The sequence below is a fragment of the Biomphalaria glabrata genome, chromosome 7, assembly GCF_947242115.1.
Source record: "Biomphalaria glabrata chromosome 7, xgBioGlab47.1, whole genome shotgun sequence".
NCBI lineage: Eukaryota > Metazoa > Mollusca > Gastropoda > Planorbidae > Biomphalaria > Biomphalaria glabrata.
Window position 1 is genome coordinate 8,463,433 of NC_074717.1, and position 21,633 is coordinate 8,485,065.

A 21,633-nucleotide genomic window follows, 5' to 3' on the forward strand; every position below is an offset into this window, starting at 1 on the left:
TTGTAATATCTGTCTGTCCGCCCTTTCGTCTCTTATATTTAGAGTCTATACTTCAAAACTAGTAAAACTAACGAAAATCTGAATTTTTAAATATACTTTGTAGCTATCTTAGTCTTCCGAGAGCGAAACTTTTTGTTTTCAAAATCAAATATAGATCTATGCCTATAATGGTAGGCTACTTTGGAAGCCGGTACCGCGAAGGATTAATTCCCCCGTCGCCTCAGCATGGCTCCTTCTAAACGTCTAGTAGTGGAACTAGATAGGCTAAGAACGGGAAGTGAGCAATGTCCCTTACGGGCTACCTTGGGTGAGCTTTTTTTTTTCTCACTCGGGGTGCGGATGGAGCAAGTTGCCCGGAGACCCAGTCAAAAAAATAAAATCCGCCATCCCGTATCACAAAGAAAGCAATATGAGTGGCGGAACGTGACGGTTACAGTATATGACTATGAGGTAAATTCCCCACGGTTATAGCACTGCCTCCGGCCGCTTATAGCTAGAAGGTCCGTTCTGGTGCGCTGTGTACGTGGTGCGGCCGGTCCGACGATCCGCCAATGGCTGGGATGCTGGAACCCTCAGACAGGACTGGGGGTAAAGATCGCGAGCTCCCGGTCCAAACCTGTTCGTTGGATAAAAGCCTTTGAAATGATCAATGGATTTATCGAAGGAAACCCGTGATTTTATGGACGCTTACGAGAGTTTCACATTGCGTACGAGTAAGGTAGGAAAAATGTCTACATCATGGCCTATATCAAATGTTGACATTCTTTGCGCTATAAAAGGCGTGAAATGTTCTGTTGAACGTTAGCAGTGATGTTATGTTTTCATTTGCACATAATAATATTCGTTAGTTAATGCCTAGAATAGGAATGAGATATGGGAGCGGGCAGGGTTTGAACTCTCGACCGTCGATAAATCCGAACGACAGTCCAGCGCGCAAACCGCGCCACCAGCAGGCAGCCATCCTACGCAAAAAAAATCTGCGGCCAATGTGTTAAGTGCGCAGGTACAGAGCGTACAAAACTAGGACTCCTTGCTTGACTCCTTCAAATAATGCAGACTACCTTTTCAGTGATGAATCGGGCGCATGGCCGGCCCTAACAATTGCTGGGCTCTATGCAAAACGGATTGCGTAGGGATACGAATAATAAGTGAAAATTAAGATTTTGCATTAGAAAATAAATTCGTCTTTGCATTTTATTCATTTTTACTATGTACATAATTACTTTACGAGCCTTGCATAAAGCGAATTTAAGTCATACAGCATATCATAAAAATTCTGTTTCCTACATAGATCACGCTCAAAAGCAAGAATTACCAAATGTTTTAATCTGTCTTCGAGAATTGTTGACCTCAAGTAATTTTTCATTAGTTTGTGCCTCGAGAAGCTCCTTTCAATATATTCCACAATTACGGGTATTGCATAATGACTTTTTTTTTTTATTCGCGCGTATGATTGACACCCTAAAATGACAATTTTGTCTACCTCTCAGGAGATTTTTATAAGTTTTCAAAAGATTTTAATAATTTCCGGAGATTTCCAAGGACTTTTCTGTATATTTTGCAATTTCAAATTTCCAGGAGCTCCTGGTAAATTAGGGGGTAGAGGGAAATCTGTTATAGAATGATTATAATTAATAATTTACAACTAGAATTAGCACGGGGCCTATGAAAGTGCGGGACACACTGCGGTTGTATATGTTGCATTGCCCCAAGGCCGGCCCTGATCAAGCGATAACCCATTTTACGTTATCGTCACATGGACGAACATCTCGAGACATTGCTTCGACTTGCGAGTCTCATCTATGCAGCCGAATATTTAAAAGTTCTTTAGGATAAACTCCAAATGAATTAATTTAAATTCTAGATTCAAGAGTTTCTAATAAAAATGGTTTATTGTCTATTTACTTTTCTTTTTTGTTGATGTGGCCCGCGACACGAGTGTTGGAAATTAAAATGGCCCGCCGGCCGAATAAGGTTGAGCATTGATCTTGATCAATCGCACACATTTATCATTGTTAGTGTAGTAGTCTAGTCTAGAGACTAGATCTAGTTAAATTATTTTCAAAATAATTGAGGAAATTTCAATCAACATCAAGCTTTTTTTTTTTTTACTTGTTTTTTTTTTTTTTTAAATTTCCCTTTGTTCCAGATCATGATGCATTTATACTTTTGTATTTCCCCTAAATCATGACTAGACCCTAGTCCTAGATAGATAATAAACATTAAACATAGACCACTTTCCGAGACTTTCAACATAAACATTAGATTAGATCTAGATATATTCTATATCTTTCTAGATCTAGAAGTCTAATAATTAGATCTATATATCTATGAATCTGGATTATACTTAGGATTAATTTACCATTACTTTATATATTTTAGATCAAAATCAAGATCTAGATCTAGAAATTTATGTATGTATGTTAGTAGAATCCTACCTAGATATTGGCTAGATCTAAAATCTAGGTTAGATTTATTATTTTATTTTAATCTATTAGTAAGTATTAGTAACTATGTCCTATGTATTACTCTATAAAACCACAACAGCAAAAAAACTGTCATTCAATGGATACCAGCTCACATACAACTAGCAGGAAATGAGAAGGCTGACACACTCGCCAAGAGTGGGAGAACAAACTCACAAGTAAACTCTGCTCTCTATCCAGAAGAAATGAAGAAATTAATTGTAGATAAAATAAATGAGAAATGGACGAGCTCCCATCCAAATCACAAGAAAGATGATGCTTACTATAAGCTATCCCGACAAGACCAACGTCTAATCTTTCGACTCAGGACCGGACACAACAGAATGCGACAACACATGTTCCGGAAGCTCAAAATTGGAACCAGTGAAATCTGCCCATGTGGAGTATCACCAGAAAATGCCGACCACGTCCTCCAAAACTGCTCTCTCTACCAAGAGGCCCGTATAAGACATTGGCCCCAAATCACCCCAATAGAAAGAAAACTATATGGAGAGCTCCCTGATTTGGAAACCACTGCGCAGTTCATCTCATGTATTGGTCTAGTCATATGAACACTCCAACATAACAATGAGAACGATGAAGAAGAAGAAGAAACTCTATAAAAAAATAACTCTTTTGACTCTATAAACAAAACTCTATTGTTACATTCATTACATTGTTATTGTTATTACTTGTAATTTTGTATCACAATTAATCAAGTATCATTTATCATGATAACCAAAATGTCCAAATTATTCAAATGATGAAATGTCAATGATGATAATTATAGTTATAGTTACAGTCTAATCATAATATATTTCGTGTAGCGAAGTCATACAATATATCATAAGAATTCTGTTTCCTACATAGATCACGCTCAATAGCAAGAATTACCAAATGAAAATGTTTCAATCTATCTACAAGAATTGTTGACTTCAAGTAATTCTTCATGTAGCTGCAAGAAGCTTCTTTCACTAGATTCCACAATTACGGGTATTGCATAATGCCGTTTTTTTTTTATTGCGCGTAGGATTGGCATTTTCTATATTGAATGACACCCCAAAATGACAATTTTTGTTTATATATTTCAGGAGATTTGTTTGGGTTTTCAAAAGATTTTAATGATTTCCAGGACTTTTTCATATATTTTGCAATTTCATGCGATTTCCAGGAGCTCCTGGTAAATCGACAGGAGGCCGCGGGAAATCTGTTATAAGTTATAAAATGTTTTAATTTAATAATTTATACAACTAGAATTAGTGTGGGGCCCACTGCGATCACATAGGTTGGCCCTGCAAAATAGCGGCGAATGATGATTTAGCTTTTTTTTCTTTTTTTTTCCTCAGTTCAACAAATGAGACATGAACGGAAAAGATGAAACTTGATAACAATTTCTTTGTTGTCTTTAAAAGGATACACTTTTGTTTTTTTGGCATTTATAATCTTGATTGGCCATAAGATGCGGAGTGAGATTCTATATTGTACAACTTTGTTTCTCCTTTTGGCATGTCACCTTCAAGGGAGTTTTGGTGCCAAAAACATCAGTGCAACTCCTGCCAATCAGAGCATTGATATAACTACCATCTTGGTCCACTCTCATCCTAAAAAGTTTACATTCAAATTAGATGACAAAGAAAATGGAGAGATTAACTTTCACAGCCATGAATATCCCAAAGAAGAGGACCGCACTGATGTAAAAGTAAAAACAGAGTTGAAATTGTTACAGAATGCTGATAATCAGAGCTTTCTCAACTATTCCACCACTATTAATTCACTAGAAGCTCCATCCAACCATACCTCATCTTCTTCCCCCTATTTAGATCATGCTTCTAAGCCCACTATTGATTCTCGCTTGCTAGTGAATGACACTAAGGTGAAAAAGGGATTTAAAAAGGATAAGACTGATGCTTTCCTATTTGATGATTTAAAACTGACCAATACTAGAAAATATGAACATATGCAAATGTGCAATAGCAGCTTCCCAGGCCAGACAGAAAGGCTTGACATAGAGTTTGCTAGCTCCATTGTGGATAATGGTAAATATTGATTTTTCTTTTTTTGACTCCTTAATTTTGATGTTTTTGGTTTATGAAATATTAGAATTGTGAATTTTTGTAGGTTCTTTTTTTTTTTTCTAAAAACAAACTAAATCCGAATGGACACAACAATTCACAACTAGAAAACTGTATTTTTTTAATGTGCTGGTACCTTGTACATGTAGCTATCAGTATGAATGTTCTTTTCTTTTAGCAATTATAAATAAATTCAGAAGTGACGGCACTGACACACATCATTGCTTGTGACTCTAAGAACAGTGTAGCATTTATAATTGATTTTCCAAAACTGTATTTCAACGTCAATATACAATTTATCTCTCCCCCCTCCCTCATTGTTTTTTAAACGTACGTATGCATTGTGGCTGAAGTGGTAGCTGACATTTCTATAAATTGGAGTCTGTCTTATCTTCTAATCTTATAATACAGAGGTTAATTCAAAAAAGAAGATAACCAATGACTTAAATTCTGCCAAGTCATTGGTTGGCTCAGGCAACCCATTCCATGCTCTAATAGCACTAGGGAAGAAGGAGCATTTGTACAAATTTGTACTAGTCCTGTCTGGAGACCATAGTCCCCCTTCTCACCCCCCCCCCCCCATCCTTTTTAAAGGCATTCAAGTCTAAAAGTGAAATGGATTTATGATTGCTAAGCTACAATCAACCAACCCAATAATGTTTTGTCCCACATTTTTTAGTTAATTCTTTTTTGTTTTTTGTATGATAGAAAATTTATGGATGGCTGCCATGTTGTGTACTAAGTGCTCTTGACTGTCATATTGATGGTCTCAGGTTTGAACTATGCCAGCCCCCATCATCGTGCAGGAGGTTCGGGCTAGTATTTAATATTGTTAACTTCTGAAGGAACATTTGAAACATGTAAAACAAACATATTAGTGTGTGTAGTTGGCGGGTGAATGATTTTTGATGTATGAAAAAAAATTTTGGTTCAATTTTTCATCCAGTCAAAGTTGTCTTGCTGGATTAATTGTTTATTAGCTTCCATTTTTTTAATGCAAAGCAAACATCACTTTTAGCCCTATTTTGAAAGTAAATTTCTCTATTAATTTGGAATTGAAAAATGAAAATGATGTTATATCAATATTGCTTCCTCAATATCCTTTTAAAAATGTCAACATTAAATAAAAAACTAGATTTTATTGCTCACATGCTAATTAGCACCATTTGTTTACAACCATGTTTCTATTGATCAGAGTACATCGTCACCTTCAATGGCTACTACAAGACTCAAGCCAGGAAACGTTTTATCACTGCTGCCATGCAGGAGGCTGGAATCACATCTTGGAAGATTCTACCTAGAATCAACCCAGCTAATACCTATCCCAGTGACTTTGATGTCATCCAGGTATCACTGTTTACATCCTCACCTAGTAAATATCTCATAGTTATATTTATTATTAAGTGTTAAGCGGGTTGTCCATTAATGACTTTTGAATAAGATTATAGTATTGGGATGAGACATTTTTAATTCATTTCTGTCCATGCATGTTTTTTTTCAATAACTTACTGGACAAGTAAAAATATGTTTGTGAAAATTGGTGTGCCAAATTATTGTATCATTTTGCCCCCCCCCCCCCCCCCAAAAAAAAAAAAACAACCAACAACAAATAATTGAACTACAAATTTTAAGTAGTAACAAAATAAAATTAATGAGAATAAAGACTAGAATCGTTGTTGCAATAAAATAGTGTTAGTTCACAACAGTTAGTCAATGAATGGAAACAGGAAGAAAAGCCATTTTTTTTATTATTTGTGGAAAATTTACTTAAGGATGAAGCCTGCTACAAGATTTTCTTTTCTTTTTTTAAGTCTCAGTGCTGTATTGGTAACATCATTTCATTTTTTTTTTTGTTCTTACCATTTCTCTCTGTTTATTTCAACCATCTCTGTGCACATTTCTACCATCTCTGTGCACATTTCTACCATCTCTATGCACATTTCTACCATCTCTATGCACATTTCTACCATCTCTGTGCACATTTCTACCATCTCTATGCACATTTCTACCATCTCTATGCACATCTCTGCCATCTCTATGCACATTTCTTCCATCTCTATGCACATGTTTACCCTCTCTATGCACATTTCTACAATCTCTTTGCAAATCTCTACCATCTCTTTGCTCATCTCTGCCATCTCTATGCACATTTCTACCATCTCTATGCACATTTCTACCATCTCTATGCACATTTCTACCATCTCTATGCACATTTCTATCATCTATGCACATTTCTACCATCTCTATGCACATTTCTGCCATCTCTATGCACATTTCTACCATCTCTATGCACATTTCTACCATCTCTATGCACATTTCTACCATCTCTATGCACATTTCTACCATCTCTATGCACATCTCTGCCATATCTATGCACATTTCTACCATCTCTATGCACATTTCTACCATCTCTATGCACATTTCTACCATCTCTATGCACATTTCTATCATCTCTGCACATTTCTACCATCTCTATGCACATCTCTACCATCTCTATGTACATTTCTACCATCTCTATGCACATTTCTACCATCTCTTTGCAAATCTCTACCATCTCTATGCACATTTCTACCATCTCTATGTACATTTCTACCATCTCTATGCACATTTCTACCATCTCTATGCACATTTCTACCATCTCTATGCACACTTCTACCATCTGTGCACATTTCTACCATCTCTATGCACATTTCTACCATCTCTATGCACACTTCTACCATCTGTGCACATTTCTACCATCTCTATGCACATCTCTGCCATCTCTATGCACATTTCTACCATCTCTATGCAAATTTCAGCCACCTCTGTGCATTTCAACCATCTCTGTTTCCTCTACAAACCATTAAAAGAAACTGTTTTGGGAAATAATTTGTTAACTCATTCAATATTCATATTTTTTAAATGCTAACTTTTAATTCTATCATTTTTTCCCCCCATTTAGTTTCATGGTCAGTCTGACCAGGCTGTGGAAGCAGCACTTAAAGATCACCCACTTATCAAAAGGGTAACACCTCATAAGAAAGTCACCCGCTCATTGAAATTTACCAAAGGTATGTATTTAGACTTTTATATAGCCATGGTTCTGGCTACATAATACTACATACTTTTTATCATTACTTGGACTGTCATTAAAACTACATACTGCTGCATTAAAAATATGACATATATATTATCATCTATTAGCACAGTTAATAAAGGTAAATAACATACTTATTGTTATAATGTAATATAACTTAAACAAATATTGTGACAAAAAGGACTAATCTACTCTAATATTTCTACCTGTTAACAGTAAATGACAATGATGAACCAGAGGCTGATGATTCTGGAGCTCCCCACCATATAAACACTTTCAACTCTAGAAATGCAGGCAGAAAAAGCTTGTCAACGGTACAGTCTTAAATTATTTAAAAAAAAGTAATCTTATTTACTAAAACATGAAGTGGAATGTCTTTGAAAAATGATCTATATGTGTAGACTTGTGAGGGTTAGTAAAGAAAAACAATTTATTATAAGTTATATTATTGACAAGCTATTAATAATAGAGTAAATATTTTACACTTCCCTCTGGGAAAAGCCATCAGGTTCGAAATAGGCAAAGCTGCAAAATTTTGGTTTTCTGAAAGTGTACATTTTTCTTTCAAAATTGATTATACATAGTGTATATACACAGATGGATACATTTTTTTTTTAAACTAGATGAAAATGTAATTATTTCAATGTATGGTATTATCTCTTAACATTTGTTATAGATTTCATAAAGAAAATACTCCAAAATAAATAAAATAAATTAAGCATGTATATAATATGCTTAGCTTTTCCTGTTACTAACTCTCCTTATTAGCAGAATATGTGGTCTATTTTAAAATGCTATTTTATCTTTGCTTTGGTTTGTACTATTTATTACCCCTATGAAAATATTTGTGTTTTATTTGTAAATTTTTAGCCTGCTATGTGGCTCTCACCATCCAAGTATAAATCTCGGAAACTGCTTCGAGCTGTTCCAAAACAAGTAAGTTTGCTTGACATTTACCCATGCCAAGACATTATAATTGGTGTTGGTTGGGGGGGGGGGGGGGAATGTGGGAGAAGGTTTGTTCTACATACAAGTTAATCAAGAGTTATGTATAGCAAAGCTTGTCTGTATAGGTCCTATGTTAATATATATATATATAGTGTTTGTCCAGCTCTGGTTTCTTATTCATTCTTTAAACATGAACATTTCTTTTTTAAGAATGAGCATGAGATGATATTTTATATTTTTTTACCAGATTGTCAGTGCACTGCAGGCAGAGATGCTGTGGGGCTTGGGTTACACTGGTAAGTGATGTGGGGCTTGGGTTACACTGGTAAGTGATGTTGTGGGGCTTGGGTTACACTGGTAAGTGATGTGATGCTGTGGGGCTTGGGTTACACTGGTAAGTGATGTTGTGGGGCTTGGGTTACACTGGTAAGTGATGTTGTGGGGCTTGGGTTACACTGGTAAGTGATGTGATGCTGTGGGGCTTGGGTTACACTGGTAAGTGATGTGGGGCTTGGGTTACACTGGTAAGTGATGTTGTGGGGCTTGGTTTACACTGGTAAGTGATGTGATGCTGTGGGGCTTGGGTTACACTGGTAAGTGATGTTGTGAGGCTTGGGCTACACTGGTAAGTGATGTGATGCTGTGGGGCTTGGGTTACACTGGAAAGTGATGTGATGACGTTGATCTTGTCAAAACTTGGACATGGATCTAATCTCTTGATGAGAAATGTTTTTTTGTTTATTTTGTTTTTTTGCTCCTTTCTTCCTTTCTTAATTTTTTGGGTGCAATCTACCTTTAAAGAGCTTGTCTAGAATACTTTTATGAAGTAGTTTTATATGACCACGTTGACCTTAGTCACCTATTCTTCACTTTATTGAAAATTGTACATTCTAGGTGCTGGGGTTAAGGTAGCCATATTTGATACTGGGCTGGCCACTGACCATCCCCATTTTAAACGAGGAAGGTTAAAAGACAGAACCAACTGGACCAATGAAAAGACCCTTGATGATGGTGAGTAGAAGTGAACTCAAAACGTCCACTTCTTTATGTATTCTTCATGTATCACTTGTAGCAATGTTATAAAGTAAAACAAATTTTATATATCCCTTTGCAGGCATTTAACCTTTAAACTTTATAATAGCAGTGAAACATTCAAACTTAATAATAGCAATAGAACGTTTAACCTTATTAATAGCAGTGAAACATTCAAACTTTTTAGCAGCAAAACATTTAAACTTTATAATAGCAGTGAAACATTCAGACTTTATAGTAGTGATGAAACATGGAAACTATATTATACCATGAAAACATTCAATCCTAATAAAAGCAGTAAATCTAGTTATCTTTTACTAGACTAGATCTAGACTAGACTGAGTAGACTGTAGTCTACATTTTCTATGTAAATTCTTGTAGATTGAGATTTTATTATTAGATCTAGAATTCTAGATTTATTGAAAATCTACTTCTGCATTGAAGTAGTAGGTGGGGCTTAACTATAGTAATAATATCGGTCTAAATTAATAAAAAACAACAACTTAAGTATAATTTCAGACCTTGCAATTTAAGTAATATCAATTTAAGTAAAAGCTGAGTATTTATAGTATTTTTGTATTGAAAGAAAATGCATAAATAGATATATATATATTATTTTTTATCACTGCAAAAATAGAGGTAAATGTATTATTTATGTTGTTACGACATAAGTACCATCTTGCTTGTAGGTTGTTGTTTTTTTTGGGGTTGTCAACCCTCACCTTGCTGGCAAAATGAAGCTGCGTTTCTTGCATCTGTGGATTAGCACAACTAAATGTCCTAATATTCATGATTTAAGGAAAGTCATAAGAAATTATTGTTTAGACTTATAGCTAAGGTGATGTCTATTTGTCTGACAGGTCTTGGTCATGGGACATTTGTTGCTGGTGTGATAGCCAGTCATAAAGAATGCTTGGGTTTCGCACCAGATGCTGACCTGTACGTCTTTAGAGTATTCACTAATAACCAGGTTTGGGTTTACTTTTATCTCTGGTTATGTAAGTTTGAAATTATAAACTGTTTTTAATTACCATTTTTTTAATTAATTATTTACATTTGTTACATTCTTAATTTAAGCTCTTTAAATATTTGTTTATATTGTGAAATAATCACCATCTTTGCCACCAAAAGCTTCTAAAGATTATCAAAACAAGTCGTCATGCTCTGTGCTTTATTAAAAGTGGGCGACCAGCGTCTCTTTTGCTTTCTATTAAATCATCACACAGAATGTCTTGTGGGAGTTGACCTTGTGGCATTCTGTGAACATCAGCAAGCCAGTCAAGGCGTCTGCTGCTGATAACACAGCGGATGTCCTGGCACCCTGCTCTTCAAAGCACATCCTCGTTGGTTATTTTATCTTGCCACCTTATTTAAAAAATCTGCCTTAAGCATCGGAGGTAGAAGATATTCAGCTCTTTTTAATTTCAAGAGTAGGTTGACCATGTTTCACTACTGTATAGCAAAGTGCTCATCACATAGTAGCCAGTAGACTTACAGCTTAGGTATTGGTAGTCAGCAAGTTATTATCCCACACTCTTTTCTGCAAGCGTGATATGGTGCCCATTGTCTTGGCTATCCTGGTGTTGATGTCTTTATCCAGTAGAACATATTGGAGGTATGGCGCCAAGATAACAAAAAAAGTCAACAATTTCCAGTGGTTGGCCATTAGTGGTCACATGAAGAGCAGTGCTTGTGTTCTGAACTAGTCTTTTGGTTTTCCTTTGACTAACATTTATGCCAAACTTCTGGAATGCAGCAGAATGTTTCTCAGATTCAGTAATAATAGCTGAATCATAAGTGTAGAGGAGTTCCTGAATAGCATTTTCCTAACTTAGGTTTTTCTTGTATTGAGAAATACATCATTGTTGATATCGCTGTAAGTATAATGCAATAGGCAGGGAAAGAATATACCAAACATCATGCATGAAATGGGAATCTGTTAAATAGGCGATATGCAATTTTAACTAAGGTATTATGTGGCTTGCACAATGACATTTGCTTTCCCCAACAAAGCTCAGATGCCCATATGAAGGGGATCTCATTCAAATTACTTTTAAATTAGGCAGCAAAACATTTCACTAATAAGCTAGTACATTTCTTCCCAAGCAAATCTTGGACTTGTCCGACTGAGTGTCTGTCTGATGGACAAACTTCCATTTACTTTTCTATGCACTTTATTATTTGAGTGAAAAAGAAGAAAGTCTCAAATCTTGATATAATTGCCTTGCTACATTCCCATTACAAGCCATTGGACATAAGATTATGTTTTTAGATGTTTTTTTACTAAACTAGTACCTATCGTTCTATATAGGTCTCATATACTTCCTGGTTTTTGGATGCTTTCAACTATGCAATTCTGAAAAAGATTGATGTTCTGAACTTAAGTATTGGTGGACCTGACTTCATGGATCATCCATTTGTTGATAAGGTAGTAGAAAGTTTACCATACCATTTTTAATGTTTGAAACAGCTTACTTAATGCCAAGTTATTAAAACAGTTCAAAAGATAAGGCATTGTCTTTCATTTAAATTACAACACATTAAAATATATGTTCAATTTTTTGTTTCATTTGTCTACCATTTAGGTCTGGGAACTTACAGCCAATAAAGTCATAATGGTGTCCGCTATTGGAAATGATGGTCCATTATATGGGTGTGTAGACATAATTGTTTTTTTTTTTTTTTTTGGTTTTGTTTGGCTGTATAACATTGTGAAATATTTGTTTCGTTGGAAATTTTTGGAACCATAACTAGAGATTCCTGCACAATGTTAAAGACCACTAAATTAGATTTGTAATGGGGGTATTATACAGCTTCCATGTCTTCATATAAAATAGCTTGACTTCACAAAGAATAAATGACAAAAAAATTCCAAGAATAGAAATTCTGAATACTTAAATTAGTCCAACAAGAATGACAACACAAGTTTAAATTAAGGGTGCACCGGATAGTACTTTTTGATAGCCGAATATTGCCGAATAGTAAAATATCATATTCGTCCGGAGCTTTGTGTTGATGAACATTTTGTAAAACTTAAATAACATACCTATATCCGTATTATTTTTTTTGCCTTTTATATACCTTATTGTTTTAAACTCTGTTACTGATTGATGAATGAAAGCTTAACAGTATTTATAAACAGATAGGCCTAATTAACTAATCTGTGTAGCATGAGTGTGTGTGTGTATATATATGAGGCCACCAATTGTAAAGGGTGTGTGTGGGAGGGTCAATGTAAAATTTGTAAGTATATATTTAACTAGTTACTAATGTAAATCTCTTAAGAGTAAAATCTGGCTTGTATAGTGGGTGGATGTATGTATTCATGAATTTCAGACCAACAACTGATCATCAGGCTTGTAATTTAAAGTCCAAGGACCGGATCTGGTTCTGGCTTCTGAGCTTCTGATCAAGGGTTTTATACTGATAGTAGCTGTTAGTTAATAGTTGGAATCTGAAGTGCTGTAGGTCAATATTTATTGTTTTAGATTCATTCATTTGAGGTAAACAATATTTTATTAACAGTAGGAGCATCAATAATACCTATTTATAGCTTGAACCTTGGATGGTGCCGAAGCATAGATTTAATTGTAGTCTGTAGGCCTATTATTGAGATCTATGTTTAGATCTACAGTTGTATAGATCTAAGAGCATTAGGAAAACCAAATATAGAAGAAAAAAAACAACTCATCCACACCCTCCCTACCAAAAAAACATAAATAGACTGTGTGTTTGACTGATTTTAATAACCTGGTCAGATAGACATAGTGGGCCTACACATGTAGTCCTAATGTTGTGTGTTTTTTTTCCTTGGGCAAACGCAATAGTGTTGAGTGGTCAGGCAAAAAAAGATAACACATTGGCCTGGTCAGTCAAGCATGTAGATCTATTATACCCCTACACTAGTTACAGAGGTCAAGAGTTTCTTAACGCTCCAGCATAGTTTTTTTAATTTGCTTGCTAGATCTAATTGCGGTGCTTTAGATCAATTTCTATTATGCGATTTTAAAACTTTGCTGTAAACTTTTCCGTTATATATTAAGTCAATAGAAATAAGCTTTCTTTCTAAAGGTTTTCATACAAGGCAAAAAATACACACACACATGCACATCTTTTTTTTTAATTTTATTGTGCAAAGAACGTATGTAAGGAACATTAAATGCAAAGAATGTAGGCCTATGTAAAAAACATCTTCCTTAATTATTACTGATTTTATCGTGGTTTCTTTAACTGTAACAAAAGGGCATGGTAATAAGCCTTTAGGTGTTAGGAAAAGTAAATCAACCTCAATAATTATTTACAGTGGAGTATGCTTCCTTAGCACGTTGTGTTTCTCCATTCTGGCTTAAAAATGGTCAATCTCTATCAGTAGGAAGCATGGTTGAGAGGCGCTTGAACTTGGCTTGTCTTGGCTACCTAGAAGGGGGCTCGAGATTCGACACCGGACTGGGGCAGAGTTGCGTTTACTGGGCGCCTAAAGGCAGCACGGAAAACCAACTCCTAGATACCCCCTGCCCCCCACTGGTCCACAAATGAGATAGGACCAAAGCGCTCTGAGCATGCTATAAGGATGAAAGTAATAAAAATAACAAGAGCTTCAAAATGTTTTTCTACCGAGTTGAAAAGTGTACACAAACTATTATATGGCTTATTAAAATACTTTGCTGATCATAACTTCTGTACATCCAGGACACCAAAAGGTTTGCCATTTATGTGGATTTGTCTTCACGTTGGAAACTTCCCCAAAATAAAATCTGCTTGATAATGTATCTTTGCGATATTTATAAAGGAGTGATTTATAATTATGGCTTTTATTGGCATGATTTGATATTCTTGCTTTGTTTTTCTTCTAGTACTTTGAACAATCCAGCAGATCAACTTGATGTTATTGGTGTAGGAGGCATCAACTTTGAGCATCAGATCGCAAGGTTTTCTTCTAGAGGAATGACCACTTGGGTAAGTCAGCACTTTCACCCACACACTATCAGAATCTAATTGTATCAAATCTATTTCTGCTTCTATTAGATAGACAGCCAGAGCTCACCTTTGTTTTATCATGTATGCTTATTTAAACAAAAAATTTGTAATTGTATGTGGTGACTCAACAAGGGAGACAACTTGCTAGCTATTTTTTTTTTTTGCCAACTTCCAATACTGAATGAAGTGGGGGGGGGGGGGGGGTGAAATACATTTTTCTTTCAGACATGTGTAAAGAAGAACATTTGTTTTCATTTGTCGTTTATTTGATGGTCTGGTTTCCTCCAGTGAGCTAATCCCTAATAGGAAAAATTATATTTTATTGTGATGTTTTGTGTTGATCACCTGGCTCAAGTTATTGCATCAAAGCACCTTTGCTATAACATATATCGCCCCACATGTTTGCTGGGCCCCCTGATATTCTAATAAAGTAAGAAGTAATAAATGAATATGAAATATTTGAATAATTGGCAGATGTAAGTTAACTTTTTAATACGTCTCTAGGAAGAATGCTGCAGTGTATGAGGTGTATGGGTATGATGATACTAATCAAATGATATATATACTGTTATGACCCTATTGGCAGCGCAAAAGGGTTAACTATAGGCTTAGCTGACACACACGTGAATCACTCAGGTCAGCGGGGCCATGGACAAGGGACAGTACTACGATTACACGCAAATATGACCAATGTTATGGTCATGTGATCGAAAGCCTGCGTGTACGAGGACACAGTGTGTAGGAAAGCAGCAGTTCTAGACCGGAGAGCGCCGAGACCGGGACTGTTAGTCGGCCATGAAGTCTGTCCTGGTTGAGTCCTCATGTGTTGATGTACAAGTCCAGAAAGAGAGACAGTAGAGTTTTGTACGGTGATGTACAGAGTGACATTTTAGTTGTTGATGTGTTTGATGCCAATAGTCTGGTATTGGCTGTCTTCTACTTATTCACTCATTATTAAAGTACCAGATTATTTAGAGCTCTTGTTGTCAGGTCCTTGATGTGTTAGATGTGCTGTGTTGCGTTTAGCAGTGTTTACAGAAGGCCTGATTAGGAGGAGGAGAGATCGTAACAATACATTGGTGATCTAAATTATTATTTGATTTAATGGTGATACATCATTCAATAAATACTGGTGATATTAACAACAACTGAAATGAACCAATCCCCACTTTGCAGTTTAACAAGCAAGTCACTGTGCAAGCAAATTCACTGTCAGTATATACTGTCAGCCACAACACTGGCTTACCACAGGTTCTCATCAGACTAAAAACTTAACATTTTATGAATTTAAAAAGAACAACTTTTCTTGTATATTTCAGGAACTACCCGCTGGCTATGGCAGAGTTAAGCCAGACATTGTCACATATGGATCGGCTGTTCGTGGCTCAGCTCTCAAGTAAGTTGTGATAGCAACTGTCTATTGTTTTGTTTGGCCCGAAAGGTTATTGTAACCCAGTGACCTGTATTGATGACATGTCCAAAGAATGTGCTAGTTAACAGAAAGGGAGATTCTGAAAGTCTTGTAGGCCTATATATGTGGAATTGTAGAAGAATAAAGTGTTCATTTAAGGAAAAAGTTTGGGAAACACTGGATTAAGTGTTTTTTTTTTAAAACACTTTAAGCCTGCTGTAAATTTGTTTAAAGCATTTCTAATACATTTCTAATATTGAAATTTTTAAACTATAGACTACACCCTTGGCTCCCTAAAAAAAAGAATTTTGTGTGTATGCTAGTTTTTCTTTTTTTCTATATTACTTTTTTCTCTTCACTTGTTCTCTCTCTCTCTCATTGTACTTTTTAATTTTGTGTGTGTATTGTATGGGGATAACAGGGCCACTTTCAACATCACTGTTTTTATCAGGCCTGGAATGTTTGAGACTCCGAGAGTGTCCTCTCCACAACCTCTATTTCAGGGACCCTGATAGGCCTTGTTGACCAGGGAGCCTGGCAGCCTCGGTACGCTACTGCACTCTTCTATTTTGCTGGCTGTTTTATTACCATTATGTCATCCCCTCCAAATTATTCAAGATAGTTCTGCTCTATCCCAAAGTTTCCAAAACTTTTTCCATAACGGAACATTTTGCACATTCTGAGTATTTAGCCGAACACTTTGCTGATTCTTAGAGTAATTCATATGGTTGTATACTAGTTAATTATTCCAGTAGTTTGTGGTACACCTTAGAATTATTTCTGCTTAACTTTGCTGAGAGATAGAAGAAATTATGCAGGTATTTGGCTTACTCTCATCCCACTTAGCATCTGTTCTCCTTTTCACGATTGAACTATCTCAGCATTTTCTTTTAAAAAAAAATGTATTTCTTTCTTTCTGGTGATAAAATTTAACATAATTTAATAGGGTAAGAAATTAGAAACAAAAATGGAACTTCTTTGTCCAGTTGTCACCTTTATATTTTATAAACATTACTAAATGCCAAGGCTATAAAGATAATGACACAATACATACCATTCTTTCAGAACCAGCTGTCGGTCTCTATCTGGTACAAGTGTTGCTTCCCCTGTGGTTGCAGGAGCAGTCACTCTACTCATCAGGTTAATATTATCTTAACATTGTAATTGTTTAAAAAGCAATAGAAGTGAATAAAAAAAGCTAACATACAGTCCAGTGTCGGCAATCAAAATTTCTTCTTTATCCGGAAGAGATGACAAAATAATAAAGAGTAGTATTAACCAAATGTGGACCACTTCTCACCTAAACTTCAAGAAAATAAGAGGAATATTACAAGCTATCTTGAAACTATCACAATATAACTTCTCACATCCCAAATGGACACGGCAGTTATAAAAGATATGACCAAGAGAATGAAAATCAGCGACTAGCAAAACATGCCCTTGTGGAGTGTCACCAGAAAATGCCCATCAAATTCTCCAAAGCTGCAATCTTTACCCAGAAGTCAAACAAGATACTGTTCCCTAAATACCCCCATAGAAAACAAAAACTGTACAGGGAGCTCCCTGATCTAGAAACTGCTGTGCAGTTGTCTCACATCTAAGACTGGTTATTTGAACTCTCTAACTTGATAGTGAGAACACAAAACAAGAAGAACAACTTCTAGAAGCTTCTCAAACAGTTCATTTTACTTTTTAAATCTGCTACTTTTGTATCTATTCTGTTGTGTTCCTACAATAAAGAAAAAATTGAAGAATAGAACATTTATAAAAAAAAAAATCTCTATTTCATTAAGTAATTAAATTGCAGTTTTGTCCACCTGAAAATGTTTGATAAAATTCTTTATCTTGTAAAATCTCACAGTTTCACAGTTTAGTATAATGGAAAACTATTTTTTTTTTTTTACAAAGCTTATATTAACTCTGTCTGTCTTGTATAACTCTGTCTGTCTTGTAAAAAAGTTTGTACATATTATTTTTATTTGTTATCAAATAAAGAAAAAAAATTTCAACCTTATTGAGAGGTCTAGTTATAAGTGCAGAGTTCTTCACCTTAGACAAGCTTTTTTGTTCAAAAAAATGGATCTTTTTTTTTTATATTTTGCTTGTTTTGTTGTGAGGACTTGTGGATCCTAAAAAAATAATCTTGACCTATATTACTAGAGCAGTTGACAACTCAATCCACAGAGAAATCTGTTATCATTGTTTTTTTTGGTCTCGCCTGCAGTGCTGTCTTGGACAAAAAACACATGATCAACCCAGCCAGCATGAAGCAGGCCCTGATGTCTACTGCCCGGCGCCTGCCAGACGTGAACATGTTTGAACAGGGGTATGGTCGACTGGACTTGGCCCTGGCTCTCAGGACTCTGAAGAATTACACTCCTCAGGCCAGGTAGGTCAAACTTATTATGACCCATAAAGTATTTGCATTAAACATAAACATTTTTTATTTTAGCATGTTCTTATTCAAGCCAACCCCACCATCACATTCAACACTTCTTAAAGTAAATCAGTAGTTTCTCAATTTATCATCTGGCGTTTTATGCTGCTGTTTAAAATGAAGCAGTAAAAATAGAACATCATTTCTTCATCTTTCTTCTGGTCTTGAACTTCTTGAATGATTCAGAATGTATATGCTTTACTTTTTTGACATATATTTTAGTTTGATGTATGTTCTTAAAACCAATTTGCAATCTGTAATAGAGTAACTTTATCTTTCTCTCTTATACACCCACTCCATCATCAAATGTATGTGTCCACAGTAAACTTATAGTTCTATTTCTATGAGTAATGTATATAAATGGTTGGCTTCCAGTGAGATGATTAATGAAAAGGCTTGTATATCACATGTCTTGGCAGAACCAACTGTAAACTACATAGTATGCCACCTCTAATGCAGATGAAGTGACTGTCTGCTTGGATTGGATTTAGGTTTTCATTGTGCTGCTATTGCTATTGCTGCTGTTATTATCTCTAGATGTTTTATAATCACACAAAAGTTTTCTTTTCTTGAAAATAAAAAACTAGCTTTGGAAAATGTAGCTGTTTAGCTACCCTTATATTATCAAGAAAGTTTGTCTATAAATCAATCAATGATCTCATTGACAAAACAAGTCTTCCTTTATGGAAGTTATCATTTCTTTCTTGACTGATGATTATTATTACCTAGTGGTCTCTATTTTGCTATTACCATCATCATTATACTCAGGCAGAATTTAAAAATAAACGTTTATGGCCTCAGTCCACCAGGAAATCTTTTAGTCATTGCATTTGTATGTAGTCTTTAACATCTTATTCTACATCAACTTTTTTTGATGTTCTATGATTATATTGATCGTTTCACATTAACAGCGCCTGGTTACTTTTGTATAAAGTATTGATGACTGGTGATTTTTTAATGGTTTATGCAACTTTTTTTTTTTTTTTTGAGATGTTCTATGATTATATTGATCGTTTCACATTAACAGCGCCTGGTTACTTTTGTATAGAGTATTGATGACTGGTGATTTTTTAATGGTTTATGCCACATCAGTATTAGCCCTATGGGTACTGATGTATGTATTTCTCTGTATCTCCCACAGCGCAAGTCCCAGCTACATTGACCTTATGGAATCCCCTTATATGTGGCCCTACTGTACTCAGCCTGTCTACTACGGTGGCATGCCTGTCATTGTCAATGTAAGTTATTTCTGACTCATTTTGGACTTACTTTAAATTAGTTGAATCAATTTTTTGCCTTGGTTAATGCAGCGGGTCGAGACATTTTAAATTGGTAAAAACCTGGGACAGTGGCCCATGAAAGGGCAACTGAAATGGGGAATTTGTAAACGTGATAGTTTTTAGTTTTGTACATGTTATGCTATTATACATTAAATTGGGTCTGTTCCTCTTTATTGTAAGAAAACTTAGAACAGAATTATCTGGTACAAATATTTCATTTGAAGTACTAAGGATATTCTTCATTGAAATAAAAACTATTTTATAACACTAGAATCTCAGTCCAATGCTTCAATAACAAATCTGGCTTCGTCACACTTGTTGGTACTGGCCAGTGGGCCATCATCACACTTGTTGGTACTGGCCAGTGGGCCATCATCACACTTGTTGGTACTGGCCAGTGGGCCATCATCACAGTTGTTGGTACTGGCCAGTTTACCATCATCAGATGTGTTACCATCATCAGATGTGTTGATACTGGCCAGTGGACCATCATCAAATTAAATTTTTAGAATTACTGTTCACCAGAGGAATTATAAAGTCACTTAATAAAATACTAACTTTAAACTGTCAATAATGTTCTTTAAATTTTATGGTAAAATAAATTATTGTATTTGTTCACATGCATAATAATAACTTGGTAGAGTCATTTTCAATAGTTAGTACAATTATAAGGTCATTTGGCTTTTCACAACATTTAAAGTGTATGGTTTTCTTAAAATTGTTATTTTTTTATTTCTAATAGGTTACGATTCTAAATGGTATGGGTGTCACTGGGAAAATTCTGGACAAGGTAGGCTAGTTGTATAGTATAATCTTGTCTACCTATATCTTTAATCTACCTGTTGTATAAACTTGTCTATCTATATCTTTAATCTACTTGTTGTATAGTATAATCTTGTCTACCTATATCTTTAATCTACCTGTTGAATAGTATAAACTTGTCTATCTGTATCTTTAATCTACTTGTTGTATAGTATAATCTTGTCTACCTTTATCTTTGATCTACCTGTTGTATAGTATAATCTTGTCTACCTTTATCTTTAATCTACCTGTTGTATAGTATAATCTTGTCTACCTTTATCTTTGATCTACCTGTTGTATCTAGTATAATCTTGTTTACCTATATCTTTACCTGTTGTATAGTATAATCTTGTCTACCTTTATCTTTAATCTACCTGTTGTATAGTATAATCTTGTCTACCTTTATCTTTGATCTACCTGTTGTAAAGTATAATCTTGTCTACCTATATCTTTACCTGTTGTATAGTATAAACTAGTCTACCTATATCTTTACCTGTTGTATAGTGTAATCTTGTCTACTTATATCTTTGATCTACCTGTTGTATAGTATAATCTAGTCTACCTATATCTTTACCTGTTGTATAGTGTAATCTTGTCTACTTATATCTTTGATCTACCTGTTGTATAGTATAATCTTGTCTACCTATATCTTTACCTGTTGTATAGTATAAACTAGTCTACCTATATCTTTACCTGTTGTATAGTGTAATCTTGTCTACTTATATCTTTGATCTACCTGTTGTATAGTATAATCTAGTCTACCTATATCTTTACCTGTTGTATAGTGTAATCTTGTCTACCTATATCTTAAATCTACCTGTTGTATAGAAAACTCTTGTCTACCTATATCTTAAATCTACCTGTTGTATAGTATAATCTTGTCTACCTATATCTTTAATCTACCTGTTGTATAGTATAATCTTGTCTACCTATATCTTTACCTGTTGTATAGTATAATCTAGTCTACCTATATCTTTAATCTACCTGTTGTATAGTATAATCTTGTCTACCTATATCTTTACCTGTTGTATAGTATAATCTAGTCTACCTATATCTTTAATCTACCTGTTGTATAGTATAATCTTGTCTACCTATATCTTTAATCTACCTGTTGTATAGTATAATCTTGTCTAC

General features: G+C 34.9%; 1 protein-coding gene and 2 long non-coding RNA genes across 7 annotated transcripts in view; 1 reads left to right on the forward strand and 2 right to left on the reverse strand.

The window, feature by feature from the left end:
• Positions 1 to 2,192: 2,192 nt before the first annotated feature.
• LOC106070330 (membrane-bound transcription factor site-1 protease-like) overlaps positions 2,193 to 21,633 on the forward strand; it is a 90,411-nt gene continuing 70,970 nt past the window's right edge. The window contains exons 1-17 of one of the 4 annotated variants that reach the window (XM_056034799.1): positions 2,193 to 2,497; positions 3,812 to 4,501; positions 5,733 to 5,884; positions 7,479 to 7,587; positions 7,830 to 7,927; positions 8,484 to 8,549; positions 8,809 to 8,857; positions 9,456 to 9,572; positions 10,454 to 10,563; positions 11,905 to 12,021; positions 12,179 to 12,246; positions 14,447 to 14,549; positions 15,890 to 15,966; positions 17,047 to 17,121; positions 18,206 to 18,370; positions 19,560 to 19,656; positions 20,441 to 20,488. In XM_056034799.1, the coding sequence (XP_055890774.1) occupies positions 3,925 to 4,501; positions 5,733 to 5,884; positions 7,479 to 7,587; positions 7,830 to 7,927; positions 8,484 to 8,549; positions 8,809 to 8,857; positions 9,456 to 9,572; positions 10,454 to 10,563; positions 11,905 to 12,021; positions 12,179 to 12,246; positions 14,447 to 14,549; positions 15,890 to 15,966; positions 17,047 to 17,121; positions 18,206 to 18,370; positions 19,560 to 19,656; positions 20,441 to 20,488 (2,028 nt within the window). In that variant the 5' untranslated portion in view covers positions 2,193 to 2,497; positions 3,812 to 3,924. Of the gene's footprint in view, positions 2,498 to 3,329; positions 3,459 to 3,811; positions 4,502 to 5,732; positions 5,885 to 7,478; positions 7,588 to 7,829; positions 7,928 to 8,483; positions 8,550 to 8,808; positions 8,858 to 9,455; positions 9,573 to 10,453; positions 10,564 to 11,904; positions 12,022 to 12,178; positions 12,247 to 14,446; positions 14,550 to 15,889; positions 15,967 to 17,046; positions 17,122 to 18,205; positions 18,371 to 19,559; positions 19,657 to 20,440; positions 20,489 to 21,633 lie in introns of those variants that run through there. The other 3 variants (XM_056034797.1, XM_056034798.1, XM_056034800.1) reach the window with 3 other exon arrangements.
• LOC129927214 (uncharacterized) lies at positions 19,215 to 20,790 on the reverse strand. Its single transcript, XR_008778825.1, has 2 exons — positions 20,662 to 20,790; positions 19,215 to 20,537 (listed from the first exon to the last, which is right to left on the reverse strand). It is a non-coding gene; the product is annotated as an uncharacterized LOC129927214 (long non-coding RNA).
• On the reverse strand, positions 20,829 to 21,510 carry LOC129927215 (uncharacterized). 2 transcript variants are annotated; one of them, XR_008778827.1, is made up of 3 exons: positions 21,441 to 21,510; positions 21,343 to 21,402; positions 20,829 to 21,261 (listed from the first exon to the last, which is right to left on the reverse strand). It is a non-coding gene; the product is annotated as an uncharacterized LOC129927215 (long non-coding RNA). The 2 variants fall into 2 exon arrangements; XR_008778826.1 differs by having other exon boundaries at positions 20,838 to 20,916; positions 21,036 to 21,261; positions 21,343 to 21,464.